Genomic DNA, 22,437 nt, shown 5'->3' with positions numbered 1-22,437 from the left:
CCGTTTTTCCGTTCCGTTGAAAAGATAGAACATGTCCTATATTTGGCCGCAAATCACGGTCCGTGGCTCCATTCAAGTCAATGGGTCCGCAAAAAAAACGGAACACATACGGAAATGCATCCGTATCCGTTCCGTTTTTTGCGGAACCATCCATTGAAAATGTTATGCCCAGCCCAATTTTTTCTATGTAATTACTGTATACTATATATGCCATACGGAACAACGGAACGGAAACGGAACCACAACGGAAGCAAAAAACGGAACAACGGATCCGTGAAAAACGGAACGCAAAACACTGAATTCAACATACTGTAGTGTGAAAGAGGCCTTACATGGAGATTTGCTGTGGATTCCACCCTATGTAGTGAAAATACGCAGCACATATTGACCTGCTGTGGGTTTAAAATCCGCACCATAGGTCAATTTGTGCTGCAGATTACTTCTGTAGCACGTGGATGGGATTTCTTAATATATTATCCACATTGCTTGTGATTCAGATTTACCACATGCAAATCCGTGGTGGCGAACCTGCAGCATTTCAGTCCCGTGTGGACATGCCTTCAGTCTACTCCATTTGTCAAGTATAACACATGTAGTAGACATCACGTTGCTGTATCCACTGTAAAGTATTTTGGCAAGGGTCCCAATCTCCTTGTGGTGTGGTCAGTTAGTAGAAGACATGGCTGTAGTCAGTGGAGTGAGATCGCTCTTCTTCAGATCCTTGTGTATGGCATCCAGGTCCAGAAAACACATTTTAATCTAAATTGAAATGAAGGTGGTGAATGGGGTTAAATGGCATTTTAAGAATTTTCCATGAAGCTCAAACATATACACTTACAAGTACCTTCTGTTCCATCTGCATAAATTATAATGGTGTTTTTATTGCCTGTTGGGCGCTATTATATGATCTCTGCAAATTACCCGTGTGCTCCCAGCTTTTTAGATTCACTCCATGCCAAGGAACACCCCTTTAAGGCTTTGTTCAAATCTTTGTCCTGTAAATGCAGAAGTCTGTTCTGTCAGAGGAGCAGACTACTGGAGTCAGTAGCTGAGCACCTCTGGACCCTATTCTCTGTAACGGGATTCGGCTATGCAGTCTGCTCCTCTGCTGGAACAGATTACCGGATTTACCGAATGAACATGTAAACCTAGCCTTAGATATATGTATAAATCCTCGGGTCTATGAGGAGATGCAAGAACCTAACCTGACCACTGTGCTACTAATGGTTGTTTGGTCTAGAAAACCAATTTTCAAATAGGTCATTTAGAGCTAAAGCGGTTTTTCCGTAAACAACATTGATCACCTATCCCCAGTTTGTGATAATTTTATTTTTGCTCTAGGTCCCAATTGATCATGGGGGTCCTTGAGGCCCTTTGTTTGAATGGAGCGGTAGTGTGCAAGTGTGACCATCCAGTTCTGTTACGAGCACGCGTGATACCTAATTTTTCCTTTGATGGCACTGCTGGGGCTGGTTTCACACTTGTGTTTATTGGATCCGGCACAGAACAGCTGGCCAGAGTTCACTGGATCTGGCCTAGCTGGATTCTACTGTTTATCACTGGACCCTGTGGACCATAGTGAGATCCGGCGTGGATCCAGCTGCTTTCTGGCATAAGTGGCAGGTTTCAGCTGGACAAAAACCACTGCATGCACCGTTTTTTGCCCAGTTGAAACCTGGCATTTAGGATGGGTAAGGCGAACAGCAGTATCCAGATAGGCCGATCCGGTGAACTCCGGCAGGTTGTTTTATGCCAGATCTAATAAACGCAGGTGTGAAACGAGCCTATTAGCTGGGCACCGATTGCTGGAATCCCCAAAGATTACAGTCTATACATTCATATTTATTGTACATGCATTATTCATAGCCACCTTTTCAAGCTGCAATTCGGTATCCTCTATAGATACGTCAGACTTGATATGCATCTGTTTGGTGATTGTTTGGAACAGATTTAGAGCAGCCATCCTGATGCGCCCCAAACGTAGGGTGTTTTCTGCCGCTGTGTTCTGGATTTGGGCCCAACCTGACTCCTGCAAAAGTGGTTTTCTCGTTACTTATATTTCCTTTGCTTTACAATCTCCAGTAGTCTAGAGATACTGAGAATACGACATGCAACAAAAATAAAGCTGGGGCGACACCATGGCGTTGGTCGTGCAACCAGAATAACCAGGTCGCACTGTGACAATGATAACACACATGGCTTCATGTGACCGAAACACAGCAGTCACAAGAAATGCAAAAACCTACTCGATTTTCAGTTGTAGATAAAAAGCGACTTTTCCAGCACAGAGTTCAATAGTTGCATACTACAGTCACTCGCTTGCAACATGCCAATTACATTTTAGTGTCTAATGAGTGTTGCAAATCCTGACTCACCGACCTCTTGCAGTCAAATTGTACCACTTCAATGCAACATCAAGATACAGACAATGGGGGTCATTTACGAACAGATATACGCCAATTTTGTAGTGTATATCTGGCGTAGATTCTGTCGCACACCATGTTGCAGCAGAATCTGCGACTTCTTCCCTGCTCCCGCCAGGTCTTACAAAGGTTTAGGCATTGAAAATGGTCTAAATGTAAGACGGCAAGGAATCTGCGGTAGATACGCCAAAGTTATGTAGAGGCCGGTGCCTCTAAATAACTTTGGCGATCCAACGCCAGCATAGAGGCTTATTAAGACTGGCTGTCCACCAACACTTCCCATATAACCTGACAGAGACTGAAAGGATCTACAGAGAATCCCCAAATCCAGGTGTACAACCCTTGTGGCATCATACCCAAGAATCCCGGAGGCTGTAATCACTGCCAAAGTTTCTTCAACTAATAAGTCCTTAGTAATTGGTCTGAAAACTTAGGTCAATGCAACATTCTAGCTTTTCTTTTTCAATAAACTAGCAAGATTTCTAGAATTCAGTTTTCATTTTCTCATTTTGGGGTATTGCATGCAGATTGATGGGGTGGTGGAACTTTTATTTTAGCCCTAGGCGGCAACATAACAATGAAAGTGAAGACTTTCCGAATGCAGTGTACTTTTGAGGACTGGGTCACTAGTAATTATTAGTTGGTAGGCCTAATACATTTTTATGACAGTGTAGCAGGGCTGCCATACGAATAGATGAGGTCACGGTGCAGCTCGCATGTTTGCTGCGATGAACAAGTAGCAAAAAATCCAACACTGTGACCCCATTAATTCCTATGGCAGCCTTGCTACACGGCGATACTTTGGCGTGACACATGTTGTGGCCAATTTCGCTGTGTGGCCATACCCTTATACAGTACATGATGAGACTGCTTTTTGTAATGGTAGCTGAGCTGCGGGAACCCGACGCAGTCACTACACTTTGAATGGCGTTGTGTTTCCTGTTCTATTCACAGCGCTGGAGGCTGCTAGGAACAGCGGATTGGTGGGGGTGTGGTACATCGGATGCTCACCGATTGGATATTAATGATCTATCCTGAGGATAACACGTCAATAACAGGAACCTGGAAAGAGGAGTTTTGGAACGCTTCCACTTTACAATAATACCACTCGCAGCTGATGGTAGAATATCATGAACTGATTTGTTACAATGGTGGGATCCTATTACTGTACCATGAGCTATTTAGAACAAGCCGTTTATTCACGTCTGTAAAAGGCAGACTGCATGGCTAGGGGCTGGATTTTATACACCTGTGGCAATGGGACTGAATGGAACACCTGAATTTAATGATTAAGGCTACTTTCACACTTGCGGCAGAGTGATCCGGCAGGCAGTTCCGTCGCCGATACTGCCTGCCAGGATCCGTCAAAACATATGCAAACTAATGGCATTTGTCAGACGGATCAGGATCCTGATCAGTCTGACAAATGCATTGAAATGCCGGATCCGTCTCTTCGGTATCATCCAGAAAAATGGATCCGGTATTTTTTTTTTCCAAATCTTTTCCAGTCTGAGCATGCACAGACTGCTATGCCGGATCCGTTTTGCCGGAACACTTGGGGCTGGATCCGGCATTAATGCATTTCAGTGGGAAAAAATGCCGGCAAGTGTTCCGGAATTTTGGACGGAGAGAAGCCTGATGCATCCTGAACAGATTACTCTCCATTCAGAATGCATTAGGCTAAAACTGATCAGTTCTTTTCCGGTCTTGAGCCCCTAGGACGGAACTCTATGCCGAAAAAGAAAAACGCTAGTGTGAAAGTACCCTAAGGCATGTGTCCCAATACATTTCTCTATATAGTGTACCTTCAAAGCTGTGTCCATTTATTATAATCATGTGCACCATGGATACTATACTGGCACCTGCATAGAAATGTCTGTGTACCATCCTTACCCATTCAAGCACCACCGCTCTTGTTCTTTCCAGCGCTCCCTGTAGATCTGCTATTTGGTTATTGAGCTCTAGGATCTGGCTATGTGTCTCTTCCTGATAATGGAGCAGTCGCGCTCTTTCCTTCTCAATAGTCTCCTGGTGCACCAGCTCCCGCTTTAGTAACTTTTCTTGTGTGGCCATTAGGGTGTTAAACCGATCAATCATCTCCTGAACCTCCTGAAACTAGAGAAGACATATACAGTATAATGCTTTAAGAATCTTACTGAATTAGGCTAGGTTCACACGGACGAGTTTTCCGCGCAGGTGCAATGCGTGAAGTGAACGCATTGCACCCGCACTGAATCCAGACCCATTCATTTCTATGGGGCTGTGCACATGAGCAGTGATTTTCACGCATCACTTGAGCAGTGCGTGAAAATCGCAGCATGCTCTATATTGTGCGTTTATCAAAGGCCCCATAGAAGTGAATGGGGCTGCGTGAAAATCGCAAGCATCCGCAAGCAAGTGAAGATGAGGTGCGATTTTCACGCATGGTTTGTAAGATTCAAGTCTATTCACTGTATTATTTTCCCTTATAACATGGTTATAAGGGAAAATAATAGCATTCTTTAATACAGAATGCTTAGTACAAGATCAATTGAGGGTTAAAAAATAAAAATTAACTCACCTCCTCCTCTTGATCGCGTAGTTGCCGATCTCTTCTTACTTCTTTGATCATGAGCTGCCGGCTAAAGGACCTGTGGTGATGTCACATCACACGGTCCATCACCGTGGTGATAGACCATGTGATTGGACCATGTGATGAGCTCAGTAACATCACCACAGGTCCTGAAGAAAGAACAGGAGACCGGCAGCTACGCAATCAATTGGAGGAGGTGAGTTAATTTTTATTTATTTTTTAACCCTCAATTGACCTTGTACTATGCATTCTGTATTAAGAATGCTATTATTTACCTTTATAACCATGTTATAAGGGAAAATAATTACATCTACACACCACCCAACCCAAACCTGAACTTCAGTGAAGAAGTTCGGGTCTGGGTAACACAGCCTTATACATTTTCTTTCTTGTGAAATTCTGCTGGATTTGATAATCACTATCTACTGTCTGCCTGGAGGTTCTGTAAATCTACAGGATTGTTTGCACCAATGATCGCATCAGCAACATGTCAGACTAACCTGGCCAACCAGGGAGTCATGGAGTGTTTTTTTTTTTTAAAACGTACTCCCCGATGCTTCAGTACAATGGTAAATGATTAGCCTAAGGCCTCATGCACATGACCGTTTTTTGGGTCCGCATCCGAGCCGGTTTTTGCGGCTCGGGTGCGGACCCATTCACTTCAATGGGGCCGCAAAAGATGCGGACAGCACACGGAGTTCCGTGGCCCCGCAAAAAATATAACGTGTCCTATTCTTGTCCGTTTTGCGGACAAGAATAGGCATTTCTACAATGGGCCGCCTGTTCCGTTCTGCAAATTGCGGAAGGCACACGGGCAGCTTCCGTTTTTTGCGGATCTGCGGTCCGCAAAAAACAGCACGGTCGTGTGCATGAGGCCTAATTCGGATGATTCTGCCATACACAGTTTCAACTGACAACAGGAATTTTCCAACCTGGATGATCGACCGAAGGTTTGCAGTTTGGCACCCCTTTTTTCAAACAATCTTTAACTGAAATCCGCCATTTCAGCCGACTTTAATCTAGTGTATGGCCAGTTTAAGGACTTGCTCCCAAACAATGGGCTAAGGCCTCTGGTCTACAATTACTGTACTTCCCCTTTAAGAGCAGGGTTATGGTGTGTTGACCAACATTCGCTACTACTAATGTCCTATTGGACTCAATTTCACCAATTTTCCCTGCACCTACCTATTTAACTAAGACTTAACTTTTATTCTCTATTACTTAATATTACTGGTGTGAATAGCTAGTTCATTTGAATTAAAATTCCAGTAATCACTGCCCTTCATATATCACTTAGACCACCTTGTCAGGATAGTCACCTGACTAGGTTAACCTCCTACTGGGTTTATATACACTTGTGCCAACAGGCTGCGCGCTGCCTGTGTATTATGTATGCACTGTGTGTGTCATTTTGCTTGTGCTGTTAGGCGACAGTGATTTACTGTTATAAAATCAGAGCCTCACGCTGCCCCCCGACATGTTTCGCCGTATCACGGCGTCTTCAGGGGTTAGGGCAGAGTGCGAGCGTGTCCTCCTCGCGGCTGTCTTTTAAAAGCTCTGGTCCGCATCCGAATCGCAGTTTTTGCGGCTCGGGTGCGGACCCATTCACGTCAATGGGGCCGCAAAAGATGAGGACAGCACACGGAGTTCCGTGGCCCCGCAAAAATATAACGTGTCCTATTCTTGTCCGTTTTGCGGGCAAGAATAGGCATTTCTACAATGGGCCGCCTGTTCCGTTCCGCAAATTGCGGAAGGCACAAGGACGGCTTCCATGTTTGGCGGATCAGCAATTTGCGGACCGCAAAAAATGGAACGGTTGTGTGCATGAGGGGTAATTGTGGATTTCTGGCGCAGAATCTGGCCAAAATATCTGCAAAAAGTTGTAATGCAATTCAGTGGATGAACTCCACAGCCTATAAAATCTACTGCATGGTGAAGCAGCCTGGCGGAAGTGTGTGTGGAGATAAAAATGACATAATCAGACTCAGCATGACTTACACAATACACAGCTTACTCTAGTTGGGGGTGTTTCCGCACTGACAAATTCCCTTTTTTTGCAATTTTTTTGTTTCTCTCTCCCCATGTTCAGTCATAACTTTTTTATTATCGATATACAGTAGCTGTGCTTATCAATGAAACCGTTTACTGATTTATAAAATGTATTGAGAAACTGTAAAAATAAAATTATTTAAAGGGTGAAAATGGAGGGGAAAAAAATGCAATTCCACTTTTGTTTTTACAGTGTTCAAAAAGAAGCCGCGTGAGGGCTGTTTTTTTGTGAGACAAGCTGTGGGTTTTACTAATACAATTTTTTGGGTACATGCAAGTTTTTAATCTTTTTTGTTTCATTTTTTGGGGGGAGATGAGGTGACACAGTGAAATTATGTATATTTCAATATGGGAAAATGTTTTTGGTTATTTTTACATTTGTTACATTGTTGGGGGGTGTTCTTTAATATTTTTAAGATCTATTCTAGGAATGGCCAACCTGCGGCTCTCCAGCTGTTGCAAAACTACAACTCCCAGCATGCCTAGACTGCTTACAGCTATCAGCCTACAGCAGGGCATGGTGGGAATTGTAGTTTTACATAATACCTCTATATTGCTGTGAATAGCTACTTTACCAGCATTCTATTACAATAGGAGCAGCAAGATGGCAGTCCAATGCCATAACAACTGATCTGCAGAGGGAGCCCTCTCCTCTACGGCCTCATGCACATGACTGTGTTGCAGTCTGCAAACCACGGATCCACAAAATACTTGCTGCGGACCCACTGACTTCAATGGACCAAGTATAGGACAAGTTCTGTCTCTTGCGGAATAGACACATGATGCAGAAAGCACAAGGAAATCATTGGTCAACAACTTATTTAAAGATCTACCCAAAGCCCCTAAATGTGTTAAACTAATTAAAGACTGTATACTTGCCCCTTAATCCCCCAGCGTTGGTCCTCACCTCCAGTCTGTGTATACAGGCTGCAGCGGTGAGGTGATTACTAGTTAAAGAGGAGCTGGCAGCAATCCTGAAATGTGTTTAATTAATGCTTATATTTCCCATAAAATAGCAATTCTGTAACATCTGTTCTTAGAAATCTACCCATTACACGAGAAACGCAACAGGCCTCATGTTATTAACACCTGCAGCCATTCACTCCAATCAAGTTGAGTCAGCGCGTTTTTCCCCATGGAATCCGTGGGTCAGTGTGAATAATAAAAAACAGCCAGAGGATGACTAGGGTCATACAGCAGTGTGGGCAATATCCAGCTACAAGCTTGTGTCCATTAGCCTCTTTATTTTATGGCAGCACTGGGGCCTGGCCATTGTATGCTCTTTCTATGTATATTCCAACACCTAAGAACTATATAAATACATTGGCCCAAATGTACTAATGTGTCTGACCCTAAAAGCAATCTAAAAAGTGGCACAAATTGGTACAACTTCGGGGTCACATTTATTAAGACCGACGTTTTAGACACCGGTCTTAAAAAAGCCCTAAGCTGGCAGAGGATCTGCCAGTTATGAAGAGGCGCTGGGCTCTCCATAATGTTGTGCTTTTTCATAGGTATATAACATTTATATCTAAATATCCTAATTATAGTGGATTTGATATATAATAGGCCATATTGTGTTATATTCACCATTGTATATGTATTTTAAAGTAGGCCGAAAGAGGTTCATGGAAACGACACCGTTCATATAATTTCTTTTCTGTAGATGTACCAGTCTGAGAAGAGTCATTCTTGTCTCCTTATAGATTTATGACGGATAAAAGGATATTTTCTAGATGCATCTGGTACTAATTATCCCTATGGTTTAATGTCTATTGATGAAGCAGAAAATATGTGATATCTGTACACGTATGATGAACCTTAGTTTTTTTTAGTTTAAGATAATTAATAGGACATATCTATCGTTTTATAATGTTTGAATATTATGAAGGAGGTCAATGCATCTATTATCTTATATATTTCTCCCTAGGAACACATGTACTCCTATAGCATGATGAGAAGAATTTTAAGTGTAAACATTGTTAGTAAGATAGTGTTATTTTAACTAACAATCAATCAACTGTTGGAGTAACAGAGGAGTCATGTCTGTGAGAGTACAAGGTCTATTGTATTCTTATCTGTACCATAAATTTAGTAGCTTGGGAAATGTCTCAAATGATACCCAAAAGTCTGTGTTTTAATTGGTTTACGTGTCAAAGATAATCCCTTAGCTCTGATTTAGGATTCCTTATGTTATGTATATGGAATGTAAGACAAAATCATACCTGGACATTTAACCCTTACTAGTATGATGCTAATAGCTTATGCAATAGTGCCACCTAGGTACGAATAAGTAACATTGCACCAACAGTTGAAATGCATTTTGGGTGATATAGTGACATCACAGTCATTATCATATGTACACGCCTAACCGACAATGATTGGAAAACTCCAAGTTAGGAAGGTGTGTCTAACTGATAAGTTTGTCATTATAAACCACACACACACATGAAGAAAAAACAAAACAAAAACACAGAGACAAGGAAAAGAAAGAAAGAAAGGAGAGACCCCAGGAGAAAACTATAAATGATCAGAACAGACCTTAGAGCTGACTTCCCTTAGACATATTATCTGCATTCTCGGGTAGCGTATAACTTTATTATGTGTAGTATTGATTGAATTATTTGGCTTGATATTTAGTAACTCCCCGCTTTAGTGCGGATGTATAATGTTAAAAGTGCTACATCAATATTATCAATATTCAGTAAAGATGCATATTACTGAATAAAAGATCTAATATTAATATCAGGAGAATCTCTCCGATTGGAATATCACATTCCATAGTAATATCTGGCCTGATAATTTATAAGTTGTGTAGCAATACTACCCGATATCGAGATTGGTCATAGTTTGAGCAGAGCAAGGGTTCGTATCTATCCTTATCACTGTTAAGTTTCTGTGTATAATCAACTAATACTATATTGCATAATTGTCGTCGGGACGTTTGTATTACATTTTTATGTCTGAGAGGTGTTATAGAATGCTGGTAGTCGTGTTAGAGCCATCTAGTGGCGAATTTAGGGTACTGCATATCACTGTGTGTTATTGCATATTATTCAGTTTCACATTCATTAAGCTTTGATTGCATTTTAAGTTATTGTATAATAAATCATTTATATTTTTGCATAGACACTTGTACCTTATTTTACCGATTGCACAATATAATTCAATTAACGACGATCTCTTTTTGAGGTGTTTTATATGTCCACCTCTAGGATCAATTCCCTTTGAAATTTTTACTTTGATCCTTTCTTTTATATAAAGCATTTGCTTTATATCCCAAACAATAACTTCGGCGCATCCAGTGCCAGTCCTAAATGTAAGATAGCTTCCGAGCTGTCTAACATTTACACTATTGTCTACGCCAGTCACCTTCCCCGTCCACAATTTTAGAACTGGCGTGAGCGGGGCTAGGTCACAGACAGTGGCGTAAATAACCGTTGCGCCACCATCTGCACCTGAAATATGCCTAATTTAGGAGTATTTCAGAATAATAAATGACCCCCTTGGTTTCTACATTTTCTTTACTGGGAAGCACCAGGTCCTAATATGCACCGCTTTCTGCCAAAATCAATCCCAGCACCACATTTATCATCCAGCCTGAGCCACCCTGATCAATCTGGTGCAGGTCTAGACAACCTGTCTAAGCTTACACCACCTATAGGATTAGTAAATCGGGGCCATTGTGCAGTTATTGGCCACCACTGGTTTACTGCATACCTTAAGGCCTTACATTGGCTTCTCACCTCTTCAGTCCTCTCTAGCACCCTCTGTAGGTAGTGCTGATATATGCTATTTTTCCCCTGGCAGTGCAGCAGCTTCTCCTTACGAGTCTGCAGCTGTATGTTATCAGCCTGTAAACGGATTGCTTCCCGTTCCTTCTGTGCTGCTAGCTGCCGCTCTTCACCTGCTTTACGTAGCGCACGCTTTCTTTTTGAGTCGTTTTCCTAGAAAGAGAAATACATAGTGTTATGTTTTATGTGATTGCTACTGTACATCCTGTATATGGAGCCACATGAACCCATAGCAGGGATGGTTTAGGCATGATCAACCGCCAATATTTTTTGAGGATAAACCAGTGGTTTCCTCCTATTACTTCACCCAAATATGACAAGCGGGTTCAGAGCAAAGAGGACAGCATGAATCTTATGTCTGAAAATCTACGTTTTGTCCTATGAAATGCGTTACACTGCAGCTCTGCTTGATCAGACTGGCTGCTGTATATCAGCACAAGCTCACCGCCTCAGTACACACTCAGCTCCAAAGAATGTCCAAATGAAAGATCACCACGTTATCTTGGACTATGGCATGTGCGGTAAATGGAAACCTGGCAATACACAGAACAGGATGAACTTGATGGACTTGTCTTTGTTTTTGTTTTACTACCCAAGTCATGAGCTTAGATAATGCCGCCTTGTTATTTTATCAGGGAGGCCTTCCTTGTGCTGCAAATATGAAGATTACAAATGACATTTACGTTACACACTGTGTCATCTATTGAAAGATGGAGAAGAGATTTTAAAACATGAAAGGCAGAAAATAACATTCAACTTCCACTGTCCTAAACTGAAAGGCAAATCATATTGTATGACTTAAAGAAGACCTGTCACTTCTGCTGACATGCATCCCCAATGTAGTAACAATCCTTGAGCACTTTTATATGACTATGTAGTGTCCTTCTTCTATTATTCCTACTAGTAGTTAATGACTGAACTGCCAGCAGTCTGCAATAAAGGTCCAACTGGGTGTTACCAGTGGGAGTGTGAGGAGGGGGTTTCAGGGACACCCCCCTCCCCACACACATAGTGATAACACCCAGATGGACTTTATTGCAGACTGCTGGCAATTCATTCATAAACTTCTTGTAGGAATTATAGAGGGACGGCAGAATTGTTATTACAAAGGCAAAGCAAATAGTTACAAACAAACACATGTGAGGAGAGGTTACTGGTCCTCTTAAAAGCAGCCTTCAGATATGCTGAGATTGTGTCTTGTTCTTGATTTTAGGGATTTAGATCATTTTCAGCAACTGTGTCAGCAGGTACATAGAGGTACCCATCAGCCCTCTTTACTCTACACGGCTACTCTTATTAGTTTTACACCTGGTAGGTAAGTGCTTGACCTACTTAAACACAGGAGTGGAAAGAAACATTTCTTACAATACATAGTGTAGAATGATTTGCCTTTGTTCAGTGCTGTGTGCTACATTTCTCAACCGGCGAGCACCATGTTGAGAATGATATAGATCAACCAGAAATTGTCCACCGAGGAGGAAAGTGGTAAAATCCTGGGAAACTTTAAAGAGGTTTGGCCCATCTCACACACTGGTGGCATATCGCTAGGACCACCAATGTCTGATTTTGCTCAGCCATTTTTGGCACTCCCATAGAAATATTTGGAGGGCAGCCGCAAATGTGCGGTTCGCTTTCCTTCACTTTGCGACTCCTTTCTAGAGATAGGAGTGGGTGCCAAAGGGTTGGACCCGCACCTATCAGACATTGGTGGCATATCCTAGCATGTGTGAGATGGGCACACCCCTTTAATGAATCAGAGTATGGTCCCAAATAGCACTGGACATAAAGATCACGCTCACATACTTACCACGCCGTTTTCAAACTGATATTTCATGGCTGCTCAATGTTGCTGGTAACACCAAATGACTAAAACTGCAGGATTAATAATAAAGTCTGGCGGCCTATTAACACTTTATTTGAAAACTCCATCCCCTGCATGTGGGCATGGTTTTCCCCTGTGTGCAGCTACATGGGACTATTCCCTAGAGTGAGTCTTGAAAGCCACACCATATTGGGACCGTACCCTAACACAGAGGGGGTCTTGAAAGCCACACCATATTGGGACCGTACCCTAACACACAGGGGGTCTTGAAAGCCACACCATATAAGAACCGTACCCTAACACACAGGGGGTCTTGAAAGCCACACCATATAAGAACCGTACCCCAACACTGAGGGGGTCTTGAAAGCCACACCATATTGGGACCTGTACCCTAACACACAGGGGGTCTTGAAAGCCACACCATATAAGAACCGTACCCCAACACTGAGGGGGTCTTGAAAGCCACACCATATTGGGACCATACCCTAACACACAGGGGGTCTTGAAAGCCACACCATATTGGGACCGTACCCTAACACACAGGGGGTCTTGAAAGCTACATTGTGCTGGGACTGTACCCTAACATAGAGTGGGCCTTGAAAGCTACATTGTACTGGGACTGTACCCTTGCACAGAATGGGCCTTGAAAGCCACACCATACTGGGACCATACCATAATACAGAGTGGGTCTTGAAAGCCACACCATACTGGGACTGTCACAGCCAGGGAGAAGGTGAGCTTTTTTTTTCTCCCTGGTTGTGACACGTTCCTCTGCGATTGGGCAGCTCACAGCCAGGAAGGAGGAGACGCCCCTTGAGAAACACGGACGTTTCCTCCTTCCTGTAAGGAGGCTAATTAGCATACAGGTCCACAAAAGGGAACAGTAGCGGAAAAGAGGATCTGCTTAGGCGCAAGGACGCTGGTGGAGGCGGTCGTGATCATCAAGCGGAGAGACGGATACGTTCTTGCAATGCATTTGTGCGACGGATCCGCATCCGGATGTGTCTCACAAATGCTTTTAGTCACATCCAGATCAACGGATCCGGCGGGCAGTTCCGATGATGGAACTGCTTGCAAGATCACACTGCCGCAAACACTCATTTTTATAAAAAATAAAACTTCTAATATTATTGACAAATGTCCATTTTGAATAACCCCTACTGTGAATACTTGTTATGGAAATGACCATTTTTTGGCAGATTTTATGCTTTAAATACCCACCTTTTCTGCATGTTTGTAATACTCCCTATTTAACCTGATGAAGGGGAACGGATCCGTCTTGTATCTTTTTTCGTCATTCTGGTATTTTGAATGCCGGATCCGGCACTAATACATTCCTGAGGCGAAAAATGCCGGATCCGGCATTCAGGCAAATCTTCAGTTTTTTTCGCCGGAGATAAAACCGTAGCATGCTACGGTTTTATCTTTTGCCTGATCAGTAAAAAAGACTGAACTGAAGACATCCTGATGCATCCTGAACGGAATGCTTTTCATTCAGAATGCTTGGGGATAAAATTGATCAGTTATTTTTCGGTATAGAGCCCCTAGGACGGAACTCTATGCCGGAAAAGGAAAACGCTAGTGTGAAAGTAACTTAATTCACACAAGTCTTCTATAGGGTTGTGCCTATCATTTGCACAACCTTACAAGGTGAGCCCCCTTATTTCTCACTCCATTCTATTACCTGTTTGAACATACTACCCTATTGTGCGCCCTTTCTCCTCTTTTTTTCCCCGCCCTCCTGTGGTGGGAGTGGAATCTAGAGACGTCCATTTCTGAAAGACAAAAGGGAACGAGGCGCACAGCGGGAAAACGGAGCAACCGAGCTGAAAAAGAAAAAGCGCCCTGACATCTCCTTTAAAAGCTCTACACTGCCATGTAATAATATTAGAATGTTAGGACCTGTGAAAAGTCCTCTTTAAGACAGAGTGGGTCTTGAAAGCCACATCATACTGGGACCATACCCTAACACAGAGTGGGAATTGAAACCCAGACAGTACTGGGACAGTACCATAACACAGAGTGGGTCTTGGAAGCCGCACTGTATTGGGACTGTACCCTCGCACAAAATGGGTCAGAAAAGCCACAGCATACTGGAACCATGTGGGAAATATCCCACAGTCCAACATATTTACTATAGGTTATGCCAAAAACTGGCACAAATCTATGCCACCTAAAGTGTAAATTTTCTTTTCTGCATGAAATGCCCGAAAACTCGCCTTTTGATTTATCTAGTCCAGCATATGTCTTAATAAATTCCTGCCCATTGTGTTATAGCAGTAATGTGAGATCTCAGAATACTGGTGCACCATCTTAGGGCATGCATCAGGTTCATGACCAGGTGTACGTCTTGTGATCGAATCTGCTGTAAGAAAAAAAAGAAACCCTAGGATGAAAGTTTTGACTAATGAGTTGGACTCTGCACAACTCTGAAGCCCTGTTCATTCTTTTCTGACACATTGTTATGTGTCGTAGAGTTGCAGGAGCCCCATAAACATGGCATTGGCCAGAAAACTAGTGTACGTACAGTTGATCAATCTGCCCTATTAGACCTCGGTTCTTGAAAGGAGACAGATGAAAATTGTAACCTGTAACCAGACAGTTGTTCTGTTAGACTTTTTGATAAATGAGGCTTAAAGGCTATGTATACTTTTGGAGGCAATTTTTGTTTATGATTGCTTTTCTCTCATTTTTCTGCTTTTCTAACTGTGTGACTGGTACTTTCACTTTCACTTTGTGCAGGCCATCTAATTACATTCATCTCTAAACTACTAAGATCATAAACACTTATTTAAGCCACATCCTTATCAGTAAGATAAGGACTGAGCTATAATGAGTGTTGATAAGGTCAGAGAGCAGAGATAAGGAGCCCGTCTGCTCCTCAGATGACGGAAAAGATACAAAATCCTCAGGCAGCTAGTAGAGCATGTCAGCTCTGTACAGAAAAAAGGATTCCATATTGTTAATAAAGACCAATTAAAAAAAAGATTTTAGCTCAAACGAAGTACAATGCAATACGGTGTACATAGCCTTTAAGAAACCTTCTGATTGCTAGTGTCTTCAGAGCTGGTATATACGGTATAGCGAGCAGCGGAGCACACCTTGAGGAACTTATCAAATTTGAATAGGGAATCCTTGAGTTTTTCTTCTTTGTGTTCAAGTTCGGCCCGTCGCTGCTGCAGACTTTCTGCCTTCATGTGAAATTCCTGCAGTAAACACAGATCATAATGAGTGAGAGATTGAACGGCTCCTTCTAAGGGCTCATGCACACGACCGCAAAAAACGGATCCACAAAAAATACGGATGACATCCGTGTGCATTCCGTATTTTGCGGAACGGAACAGCTGGCCCTTCATAGAACAGTACTATCCTTGTCCGTAATGCGGACAATAATTGGACATGTTCTATTTTTTTTGCAGAAAGGAAATATGGACATACAGAAATGGAATGCACACAGAGTAACTTCCGTTTTTTTTTGGCGTACCCATTGAAGTGAGTGGTTTTGCATACAGTCCGCAAAAAAAACTGAACGAACAAGGAAAGAAAATACGTTCCTGTGCATGAGCCCTAAGACATTAAGAGGCGCTATTCAGCTATTTCCCACTTGTGTTTGTACAGTTATAATTACCTTTACTATGTCAGGGAAACTGTCACCTGCACTACGCTGCCCTCGCTGGTCACCCACCTCCAGGTGATGAGTGACAGATTTCCGTCCTATGCACAGCAGGAAAGAGAAGTGTCACTCATTGTCCGGTGTTGGGGGAGGCTGGGCAGCATCGCTGGAGCGTGATGCCGGGGCTTGGTAGGGCCGTACTCTAAAAGCACTGACTGCCATCACAGACCACTGAAATCAGCAGGTCTGTCAGCACACTATGCTGCCATCGCTGAGAGTGACAGGTTCCCTTTAAAGGGTTATCCAGCTTCTTTTTTTTAACAACTAGCAGCCTGCTGTACCTCACCTGCTCCCCACCTGTCCATTCTAGCTCCCTTCAGTGGCCTTGTGGCCCCCGTCCTGTAAACTTCTGGACGGACACGGCCACTGCTGCAGCCAATGACTGGTCGCTCTGGAAGATCACAGAACAGGGATCAGAAGGCCACTGAGCGGTGAGGAGCAGGTCATTTTTTTCAACAACTACAACATGCTGAAAGTGTTAAAAAAGTCAAAAACTACGGACAATCCCCTTTAAGGCTCTGTTCACATCTGTGTCAGCTCCGATGTAGAACTCCATCATATTAGATGAGAAAAAACGCTTGGCATGCAACATCATTTTTCCCAACAGAATGATGGACACTTTGGCGGATCCAATTCTGAATGGAGGGTGTGGTTGGAGCCCACAAGACAGTGGATCCCATCATACACCGAAGTCACGATACAGATGTGAACAGAACCTGACCTCCCCCAGCAGTAACATTAGAAAATGGACTCGAAGATGGATGATTCTGTCCGAAAAAAACGGATCTGACACCATTGACTTACATTGTTTTTAGGTTTGTTCACTTTCGATTTAATACAATGGCATCCGAATGGAACAGATGCAGCCGGTTGTATTAAATCAGACTGAAGCGTTTTCCTCTGCCGGATCTCAAAACCTGAAAGAAATCGCATATGTCAGGGCTGGCCAACCTGCGGCTCTCCAGCTGTTGTGACACTACAACTCCCACCATGCCCTGCTGTAGGCCGATAGCTGTAGGCAGACTGGGCATGCTGGGAGTTGTAGTTTTGCAACAGCTGGAGGGCCGCAGGTTGACCATCCCTGGCATATGTGAAAGTAGCCTTACTTGGCCATAGCAACCAATCAGATTCAACCTTTCATTTCCAAACCAAGCTGTGAAAAAAGAAAGGAGGAATCTGATTGGTTGCTATGGGCAACTAAGCCAGTTCTACTTTACACCAGCTTGATAAACCTCCCCCATGTCTCTAGTGATAGAGAACCTTCTGTCTGACTAGGAGACCCGGGACAATCAGGGTCTCACCTCTTTTTGAGTGTTTAAAGCTTGTTCCACTTCAATCATCTCCCGCTTCTTCTCCAGAAGCCTTGTAGCTGGTGTCAGGAAATCATCCTCCCGCTCCGGCATTTGCCTTGAAAATAAAACCCATCAAATGCCAGGTTAAACATCCCATCCCCCGCCACTACCTATTCCAGCAGCGGGGGACTGGCTATAGTCTCAGGATGGAAACGCTCGGCGTAGTCTTCCAGGACCGGTGACTACTCTGAATTCACACAAGAACATCAGACCCAGTGTGGTCACTGCCTATCTGGATGGAGTATCCCTTTAACTATTACAGTAGAGCGCCAAGATGGAACCTCATTCTCCGACCCAGTGACAGAGCGGGAAAATGTCATTCCTGACTAGAGACGGAGACATAGGGGGAAGCCATTGGCAGATTACAGGCTCCGGCAAGCAATTCCTAGATTGGGAAGCAGCAGTCAATATAATGGGCTCCTAAGCAGCTCTTCACTGACAGACGGATGCGACATGATGGGGGAGATTTATCAATCGTGCTGCTAGAAATGGCGCAAATTGCGCTATATTCCTCAATTACTGGCAGTGATAGGTGAGACCCCACAGGTCAGACACGACTCCCTTCCTCCTGCCATCTCATTGCTGGCATAGATCTTCAGGCAGGGGTAGGGGAAAAAAATATATAATTCGCCAAACGAAGGGGAATATGTTAGGGGGGCAGGGGGGATCATGTTAGATCCTTCTCCCAGCCCTTTGTTCTCCCTGGGGGCTAGGTCACTGGAGCTAGATCTGTGCATTAGTTCTGCTGTGTATTTTCAGCCAGCAGCTGTAGGGTTAAGAAGCGTCACACACTGATATCCAGAGCAGTGATGACTGGCAGGGCTTTCCCTGTCATTCAGATCCTGCTATAGACGAAGCTGAGCCGCCTCTGTGAAGGCTGGACGCAACGTGAGAACAGATCTCTACCGCTACGGTCGTGTACACAAGTAGGATGATACCAGTACGCGTTTATTGCCCGATTAACCCCAGAATGCCTGAGCTGCCGCTGAAGAAACGGACTATATGGTCTATAAAGAACGGAAGACGTGCTCACACCAGCAGCTTGTCCTCGAAAGCCGCGCGGAAATATTCACGTAGATCGCACTCCATGTCTACTGCTCCGGACGGCGACTCTCAGTGTACTGCCGTCACCATGGAGACGGAGGCCACGCCCCTTCCCATCCAGCAGGAAGTCCCCGTCTCCAGTCTGTGAGCTGTGTTTGTGACTGGTGGGAGATCTCCCTAGACATCCGGCACGGCAAGTGCCACATAGGTGTGCCAACCGCAAGCGCCTCTCTGCCAGCCAATGAAACACATACTGTGTCAGCCACATGTGTACACATGCCTCCCAAGGAAGAGGGACACAGTGGGCGAAGAGCACCGCAACAATTTTTTTTTGCCACTAGGCCACGCTTCTTACTCTGCCCAAAACATAGCACCTAATCCCACCCAGTCCCCAAAATGCCCCCACATAATAATTATTCCCCCTTTATGCCACCTCACAGTAGTTATGCCCATATGTGCACCCTCACAGTAGTTATGCCCATATGTGCCCCCTCACAGTAGTTATGTCCAGATATGTGCCCCCTCACAGTAGTTATTCCCATATGTGCCCTCTCACAGTAGTTATGCCCATATGTGCCCTCTCACAGTAGTTATGCCCATATGTGCTCCCTCACAGTAGTTATGTCCAGATGTGTCCCCTCACTGTAGTTATGGCTAGATATGTGCCCCCTCACAGTAGTTATTCCCATATGTGCCCTCTCACAGTAGTTATGCCCATATGTGCTCCCTCACAGTAGTTATGTCCAGATGTGCTCCCTCACAGTAGTTATGTCCAGATGTGTCCCCTCACTGTAGTTATGGCTAGATATGTGCCCCCCTCACAGTAGTTATGTCCAGATATGTGCCCTCTCACAGTAGTTATGCCCATATGTGCCCTCTCACAGTAGTTATGCCCATATGTGCTCCCTCACAGTAGTTATGTCCAGATGTGTCCCCTCACTGTAGTTATGGCTAGATATGTGCCCCCTCACAGTAGTTATTCCCATATGTGCCCTCTCACAGTAGTTATGCCAATATGTGCTCCCTCACAGTAGTTATGTCCAGATGTGCTCCCTCACAGTAGTTATGTCCAGATGTGTCCCCTCACTGTAGTTATGGCTAGATATGTGCCCCCCTCACAGTAGTTATTCCCATATGTGCCCTCTCACAGTAGTTATGCCAATATGTGCTCCCTCACAGTAGTTATGTCCAGATGTGCTCCCTCACAGTAGTTATGTCCAGATGTGTCCCCTCACTGTAGTTATGGCTAGATATGTGCCCCCTCACAGTAGTTATTCCCATATGTGCCCTCTCACAGTAGTTATGCCAATATGTGCTCCCTCACAGTAGTTATGTCCAGATGTGCTCCCTCACAGTAGTTATGTCCAGATGTGTCCCCTCACTGTAGTTATGGCTAGATATGTGCCCCCCTCACAGTAGTTATGTCCAGATATGTGCCCTCTAACAGTAGTTATGCCCATATGTGCCCTCTCACAGTAGTTATGCCCATATGTGCTCCCTCACAGTAGTTATGTCCAGATGTGTCCCCTCACTGTAGTTATGGCTAGATATGTGCCCCCCTCACAGTAGTTATGTCCAGATGTGTCCCCTCACTGTAGTTATGGCTAGATATGTGCCCCCCTCACAGTAGTTATGTCCAGATATGTGCCCTCTAACAGTAGTTATGCCCATATGTGCCCTCTCACAGTAGTTATGCCCATATCTGCTCCCTCACAGTAGTTATGTCCAGATATGTGCCCTCTAACAGTAGTTATGCCCATATGTGCCCTCTCACAGTAGTTATGCCCATATGTGCTCCCTCACAGTAGTTATGTCCAGATGTGTCCCCTCACTGTAGTTATGGCTAGATATGTGCCCCCCTCACAGTAGTTATGTCCAGATGTGTCCCCTCACTGTAGTTATGGCTAGATATGTGCCCCCCTCACAGTAGTTATGTCCAGATATGTGCCCTCTAACAGTAGTTATGCCCATATGTGCCCTCTCACAGTAGTTATGCCCATATCTGCTCCCTCACAGTAGTTATGTCCAGATATGTGCCCTCTAACAGTAGTTATGCCCATATGTGCCCTCTCACAGTAGTTATGCCCATATCTGCTCCATCACAGTAGTCATGCCCATATGTGCTCCCTCACAGTAGTCCTGCCCATATGTGCCCCCTCACAGTAGTCCTGCCCATATGTGCTCCCTCACAGTAGTGATGCCCAGATAATTGCCCCCTCACAGTATTATGCCCTGATATATGCACCCACACAGTAATTTGCCCTGATATATGCCTCATCACAGTTATATAAAATGTATTTGTGATGGCTCACCTAATTGTTGTACACACCCAGTCTATAAGGTAAAAAGTGAATATCAAATTGTTGCATAACTGAGAGCACTCACATCCATAGACATTACGGTCTTATAGCAGATGAACTATTTACTGGATGAATTTATTCATTTTTGCATTTTAACTCATTGTGGTCACACTGTGGATGAACTATTTGCTGGAGAAATCTTTTTTACAGGTGGAACTACCCTTACACCTTAGTATATAAGGTCCTTATTGTGGATATTTTTTTTAACAGATTTTCTAACAGGTGTATTCACTCCTATATTGTAGTCCTACTGTGGATGAATTGTTTGCTGGATGAACTACATCCTAAATGGATTGATGGTCGCACGTTAACCGATTTGATGAGATTTGTCATATGAAGTACTTTTCCGGCACAGATATATCTCCCTGATGCTATATGGCCATTTGAAGACTATCCGAGATATCCATTACGTGGACCTAACCATACCATGGTCTCATCCACTACGGTCCCCGTTGTTGAATATCTCTGACACTCTCCGAAGAAAACTTTTTATGCATCAGATATAGTTTTTTACTTTCATATTCTTTTTAATTATATGTATAATAAAATAGTTTATTACCACTACACTATAGGAACCTCTTGTATACAATTACGTTGGATGAATCCCTCCAAATGAGGTCATCACAGTTATATGCCCTCATATATGCCCCCTCACAGTAGTTATGTCCAGATATGTGCCCCCTCACAGTAGTTATGTCCAGATATGTGCCCCTTCACAGTAATGTCCAGATATGTGCCCCCTCACAGTAGTTATGTCCAGATATGTGCCCCCTCACAGTAGTTATGTCCAGATATGTGACCCCTCACAATAGTTATGGTCAGATATGTGCCCCCTCACAGTAGTGATGCCCAGATATGTGCCCCCTCACAGTAGTGATGCCCAGATATGTGCCCCCTCACAGTAGTGATGTCCAGATAATTGCCCCCTCACAGTATTATGCCCTGATATATGCAGCCGCACAGTAATTAGCCCTGATATATGCCTCATCACAGTTATATGCCCTGATATATGCCCACTCACAGTAATGCGCCCAATTGTGCCCCCTCACAGAAATATGCCCATGATTGTACGCCATTAATGTAATATGCCCAGGATTGTGCCCCTGGCTTCAAAGTAATATGCCCGTTGTGCCCCCCTCACAGTAATATGCCCAGGATTGTGCCACCTCATCAGTGTCAGCCCTATATGCACATACTGTATATTAGTGTCAGCCCTATATGCACATACTGTATATTAGTGTCAGCCCCATATGCACATACTGTATATCAGTGTCAGCCCTATATGTACATACTGTATATTAGTGTCAGCCCCATATGCACATACTGTATATTAGTGTCAGCCCCATAT

The 22,437-nt window shown here is 43.9% G+C and overlaps 1 protein-coding gene across 1 annotated transcript; it reads right to left on the bottom strand.

The window, feature by feature from the left end:
* Nucleotides 1–223: 223 nt before the first annotated feature.
* CFAP73 (cilia and flagella associated protein 73) lies at nucleotides 224–18,787 on the bottom strand. The gene is made up of 7 exons (XM_044288665.1): nucleotides 18,719–18,787; nucleotides 17,635–17,740; nucleotides 15,762–15,866; nucleotides 10,791–10,991; nucleotides 4,317–4,538; nucleotides 1,871–2,029; nucleotides 224–759 (listed from the first exon to the last, which is right to left on the bottom strand). Exons 1-7 carry the CDS (start codon nucleotides 18,772–18,774, stop codon nucleotides 664–666), a joined length of 945 nt encoding a protein of 314 aa, XP_044144600.1. The 5' UTR covers nucleotides 18,775–18,787; the 3' UTR covers nucleotides 224–663.
* Between the last annotated feature and the right edge of the window lie 3,650 nt (nucleotides 18,788–22,437).

The sequence above is a fragment of the Bufo gargarizans genome, chromosome 1 (genome assembly GCF_014858855.1).
Source record: "Bufo gargarizans isolate SCDJY-AF-19 chromosome 1, ASM1485885v1, whole genome shotgun sequence".
NCBI classification, from domain to species: domain Eukaryota; kingdom Metazoa; phylum Chordata; class Amphibia; order Anura; family Bufonidae; genus Bufo; species Bufo gargarizans.
Note: the sequence above shows the minus strand (reverse complement) of the source record. Positions and strands in the feature narration are given on the sequence as shown.